Source organism: Bison bison, unplaced genomic scaffold (genome assembly GCF_000754665.1).
Source record: "Bison bison bison isolate TAMUID 2011002044 unplaced genomic scaffold, Bison_UMD1.0 scf7180017858739, whole genome shotgun sequence".
NCBI classification, from domain to species: domain Eukaryota; kingdom Metazoa; phylum Chordata; class Mammalia; order Artiodactyla; family Bovidae; genus Bison; species Bison bison.
Genome location: NW_011489311.1, coordinates 70,477 through 76,528, shown reverse-complemented (window position 1 = coordinate 76,528; position 6,052 = coordinate 70,477). Strand labels below are relative to the sequence as shown.

Genomic DNA, 6,052 nt, shown 5'->3' with positions numbered 1-6,052 from the left:
GACAAAGCTGCATTTCTATAGGGCAAAGGTGAGGTGGGCTCAATCAAGAAAAGAATTAACTCAAGGGTCCAAGGTTACAAACATTGAGGCTACTACTTACATTTCTATACACCCATTATATCAATCAATACACTGCCAAGGACACAGTAGGTAAGGGGTATGGAGACTTAGAAGCAAACATTGGCCCAATAAGTGAAAAACCCTTCACCAATACAATTTCTAATCAATCTTTTAACTACTCAAAAGAATCTGTGTTTAGACAGTTTAGAACATCTCCTGCCTCTCACAGTTGGGAGGCTCTGAGCAGTCACATGTGGCCGGAAAAACCTATTCAGGCAGGCTAGAGGATTTCCAAAGGAGTTTGTAGGTTGAAACACTGTCACACCCAGGAATTATTAACTGGAGCTGTAAGCTAACTCTTTTTTCAGAGAGAGGTAGTGGGGGACAGCCCCCTGTAAAGTCAGAGGTGTAGGTGAAAGCACAAAGCAGAAAGTAGGCAGACTCTGGTTTTGGGGGCAGATGCTCAAGAATTTCGAGGGGGACTCCTGAGGCTCGATCTCGCCTTTGCGTATGCCGATCCTCCTTCCTCATGACCTTTGCCACAGGCGGAGCTCGCTCCCAGCATCACACCTGTCCTTAATCCATTGGTTTATAGTGTGAAAACAAAACAGATTAGAACTGCACTAGGTAGACTGTTCAAATTTAAGACAAGACAGAACAGAGTAGAAGTATTTTGAGTAAATGATCAAAAGGTCAGGGATATTGTAAAAAGAAACAGGAATAGACATTTATTTCTTGTGTGTTGAAGTCCGCCCTTTGGTATGTTTCTGTGTGATTTTGCTTCCTAGGTGACTCAAAATAGTAAAGAATCTGCCTGCAAAGCAGGAGACCCAGGTTCAATCTTTGGGTCAGGAAAATCCCTTGGAGAAGGGCATGGCAACCGACTCAAATATCCTTGCCTGGAGAATTCCATGGACAGAGGAGCCTGGAAGGCTCCAGTCCATGGGGTCGCACACAGTCAGACACAACTGAAGGACTATCACTTTCACTTTGTATAATTTTACTACAATCTTTTTGGAAGTAGGAGATTCTCTTTTAGTTTTAAATATTAGATCAACGAATATATTTCTAAAGGTTCCTTCACCTTCACCTTATGTTTCTCTAAAGTTTATGTATCCCTAATTTCATACCACTTATCCAGGAGCCCCATTTCAATCCAAACAGTTTGAGAAATATTTTATATATGAGAATCCCTCATACATAGTTATATGGCTCAAATTTGGTTAAAAGTAAGATATTTATATTATTATACAGAGAGTTATTATTTTTGGTGGGTTTGAGATATTATAAAGGGAAATAGTACAAATGGGAGACAAGAGGTTTTATTTTTATATTTTTTATTGAAATCTATTTTATGATTTTTCCTGAAACCACATTAATCTAAACTTCATCTGATACAAAAATACAATAAGAGATTAAAGCAAAACTATAACAAAGCTTCTGTACCTAAAATTTGCCATCTATGTAATCATACTTAATTTTCTCAGGTTGTATTAAATTGGATTTCACATTAATTTGAGGATAAGGATGTATCAATTACGGAGAAGGCAATGGCACCCCACTCCTGTACTCTTGCCTGGAAAATCCCATGGACAGAGGAGCCTGCTAGGCTGCAGTCCATGGGGTTGCTAAGAGTCGGGCACGACTGAGTGAATTCACTTTCACTTTTCACTTTCCACTTTTATGCATTGGAGAGGGAAATGACAACCCACTCCAGTATTCTTGCCTGGAGAATTCCAGGGACAGTGGAGCCTAGTGGGCTGCTGTCTATGGGGTTGCACAGAGTAGGACAGGACTGAAGCGACTTAGCAGCAGCAGCAGCAGTATGTATCAATTAAAATAAAATCAGGACTCCATAATTTATCTTCTATGTATCCAGGGAACATGGTGAATGACCATTAATGTGCCTCAATGGAAAAGGAGTTGATACTGGTATCTATTTTCTAAGAACATTGCAAGAAGAAATATGCTATGCTACACATAACTTACTGAGTATGCTTACCACAATGTCTGGTATATAATAAATGTTCAATAAATATTAACCAGTATATTACAAGCTAAAAATATGATAAGGACAAGGGTCAAGCCAGGATTTAAAGATAAATATAAAAGAATAAAGCCTTTATTGCTCAGATGGTGATATTAAAGATGACCAGCAAATAATACAGTTGCTCTGAAGTTCAAAGACATATTTAGAGGTTCATTTTAATATATGTTTCATATGTTCAAATATAAAATGTATGTATTTGTAAATGTTTAAAAGAATTCAGACTAGATTGCCTGTTTTATAAGTGTGTATATCATATATTTATCTGCTCAGTATCGTCACCTCAAATCAAAGACAGGCATTAAGTTATTTATTTATGCAAATGATGCCTGAAAATTAACTATCACAGAGTAGAGCCAGCTATTATTATTCCATTCACTTTTAATTAATTATGTGGACATTAATTCATGAATCTATGAATTCAATAGTCATGTATAATTGTTTTTACTTATCACCTTCTGTCCCTTTGTTTCTTACACTTTCTCTTGTTCCCCTTTATTTTGTATCTTTACATAGCTATTCTTGGCATCCACTATCTGCCACACATTAGGGGACAAATGAATCAGACAAAATGCTCTCATTTAGATTATTGGTACATAGTGAGTGAGACAACACAGGAATAAAATTTTCATACTTTAAGGCAACAACATGCCATTAAGACAGAACATACCATTAATTGCTTGATTATTTAACTTATACATAAATCAATTTATAAGTAAACTGAAATGCCAGAATGGGGCACAGATTAAATTAAAGGATCTTAGGGACCAAGCTTCAGCACTCAATGTCATTATGTCCCTTTTTCTTTCTGAAGCAATCCCTCATATCTGCTTCTATCTTGTTTTACACTCATTTTTTTTTCCCTAATGTAGATAATCACATAACTGGGGAAGATGTTCTGTAAATGGTTTTGTGTCCCTTCACTGTCCAGTAGAAACAGTGATCTTAAACTCTTTATAGCATACTATGTAAAGGGGGAGAATTTTTTTCTTCAGTTTTTAATCTCTGCAGTTGAAAAGTCAGGAGAGGAATTTATTAAAATACTGTTATTATTGGTCTCACTCAAGCTGTACAGCGAGGTAAGGAGTTCCTCAAAGGAAATTTATCTTCAGTCTTCAAAAAAATGGAACAATGCAGAGAAATGATCTCTATTTCCCTATCATCATACTTAAGACTGTCAGAGTTAAAACGCTTTTGAGTGGAAAGACTCAATAAATAAAAATGTTAAATCAGATTTTAAAACTTGTAGAAACATACTAAGAATCAGATTTTCATTTTATGTTTTGAGGGTACTCATGATATTTCTCAAATGACCTCTCAGTAAGATCAAAGATTATACATTTATATATATTTTACTTCCTCTATTCTGTTAATATATAACAGATTTCAGGTAGATGAATGCTTTTGAAATTGAGATAGATATTGTTTCCATGGTCTTTGTTTTCATAATCTTTTCAGTCTTGCAGGCAGAAGTTTCTAATAAACCCAGTCTTCACTAGTTTACTTTACACCTAATTTACATAATTTAAACTGAGTCTCCAATTCATTAATTATATTTAGGTGCATGGTCTGCTGCTGTTCCATGATTTTCATTAATAGAATGGAAGCTATATGAATATTATAGTTTTGCCTTCTGTATGTCTCTGATGTCTTACTAAACATGCTAGGCAAATATGAAAAATATTTTGATTACTTTAGAGATCATTTTGAAATTTACTTAGAACTTCTGTAAATTAGTTTGAAATTCTTGCTAAAGCTATTGTATGTTTATTCATTCCGATTGACAAGTAAGTCTTTTATTTGTTTCCTAAGCTAATTCAGCAAGACAAGTCTTCATTTATTTATGACTAACCTCAAGAGTTGACCCCAAGAGAATAATTCATTTTTCCTCTTGGAAAATTAGAGAAAGGAGTTGAATCCTTGTTTCAGAAGATGAAATGTAGCCCTATATATTCTCAGTACGGAGTGGGAAACCAAACAAAATCCAAAAAAAGTATGAATTCTGAATGAAGTAGGATGATGAGTAAGAATAACCATTTCTCACATTCTTATATATTATTTATTTTCATACAGCTCCTTTATTTTTGGTTAAAAACCATCAGGTTGAGATATCAACTAGTACTCCAATCCTAAGAAATGGCCAAAACTATTAAGCATATAGTCATAAATTTATCACCAATTTAAAATTTTATAATGCTTCAACTTAAACAACATGGGCAATTAAGAATCAGGTGAAATCTTGTTTTCTCAGTAAAATCAGCCCCTCTTTGATCTTTTAAAATCCAGCATCATACACTTCAATTTAGCAGTTGTGAATACATGATTTCATGCAACTCATACACCAAAAACACTGAACTTGAGTTTCTGTTGCCATTTCTCCTTACCACTACCAAACAGTCATCACTCATGATCAGTTATGATCATTTATTTAAGCCCTCTGCTTCTCTTTCCCTGCATAGTTAAATTAGCTTGAGGGAAAGGCCTGAGTCTTTTTATTTTTGAATTCATGGTGCCTAACATACTATTCGGCACATAGCAGATCCTGAACAGCACTTTTTAAATCGGTTCTCTCTTCTGATATAGAGAAAAACGTCATTCTCCAGCAATAATACGTTGAACCCAAAATCGCTTGCGCAGAGCAGCCTGGATCTGCCTGGATTTGAGACTGTAGACAAGAGGGTTGAGCAGTGGTGTCATGAGGAGGTAGGCATTACTCATGCTGGTGAATAGAATCGGGGAATGTTCTGGGTGTAGTGATGCAGCACTGCCAAGCTGATGAGGGGCAGGTAAAACACAAATACCGTGCATAGGTGACAGGCACAGGTATGCAGTGATTTCCAGTTTCTGTCTTGATTCCCCAGCTTTATAACAGTGGCCAAGATCTTCATGTATGAAACTAAGATGAAGACAACATCTACTGCAAATGTGAAGAGTACAAACACCAATCCATAGACACCGCTAAAAATGATGTCCCCACAGGCCAAGTTCAGCATATCAGGGTAGTAGCAATAAGAGTGTGAGAGGATATTGGCCCCACAAAAAGGAAAGGTCCTGAGGAGGAAAGGCAGAGGGGCCACCAGGGTGGCACCGCGTATGACAGCAGCTCCACTAAGGCAGGCGACAGTACAGTGCGTCAGGATCCTGGTGTAGTTCAGTGGAGCACAGATAGCTACCAAGCGGTCAAAAGCCATGGCTACCAGGACACCCGATTCTACTGAGGAGAGGGTGTGGATGAAGAACATCTGGGTTAAGCAGGTATCCAGGCCAATGGAGTGGATATTGAACCAGAAGATAGCCAAGACACTAGGCATTGTAGACAATGAAAGGCCTAGGTCAGTAAGGGCCAGCACAGCCAAAAAATAGAACTGAGGTTCATGAAGATTATGTTCTGCTTTAACCAGGATAAGCAGAAGAGCATTTCCCATAAGGGCTAGGAGATACAGGAGACAGAAGGGAATGGAAATCCATATTTGGGCAGCCTCCAGACCAGGTATACCAATGAAGGAGAAGGTGGGCCAATTAGAAACAGTGTGATTAAAAGACCACATGGAAAGGTGTAGGTCAGACTGAAGTCCAAGATGCTTCTCACCCTATAAAAGAGAGATTGTGTGTCAGGAAATCTGATTAAAAGCAAACTGATTGCCTATACATAGAGTTACAAAATTAAGACATGAAAAACTCAAAATTTGGTTTATAACTTCATAATTATTCCTCTTGATATTATGAATGGCAACTAAGCACATGAAAAAATGTTCAACATCTTTATTTATTTAGAAAATGTAAATGAAAAGTACAATAAGATACCATTAGAATAGCTAGAATTAAAAATACCTGAAAATACTGTTGGTGAGCATATGGAACAACTGAAATTCTGATGGGATACAAATGGTACAGAGCCTCTTTGGAATCAGCTTGGCAGTTTCACATAAAGTCACACGCACTCTT

The 6,052-nt window shown here is 36.9% G+C and overlaps 1 protein-coding gene and 1 pseudogene across 1 annotated transcript; one reads left to right on the top strand and one right to left on the bottom strand.

Annotated features, from left to right (window-relative positions):
• LOC104980236 overlaps positions 1 to 737 on the top strand; it is a 2,197-nt pseudogene extending 1,460 nt beyond the window's left edge.
• A 3,962-nt stretch (positions 738 to 4,699) lies between these two features.
• Positions 4,700 to 5,655, bottom strand: LOC104980225 (putative olfactory receptor 51H1). The gene is given in 2 exon segments (XM_010828867.1): positions 4,700 to 4,848; positions 4,851 to 5,655. Coding segments are annotated over 2 exon segments (954 nt in total).
• Positions 5,656 to 6,052: the final 397 nt, after the last annotated feature.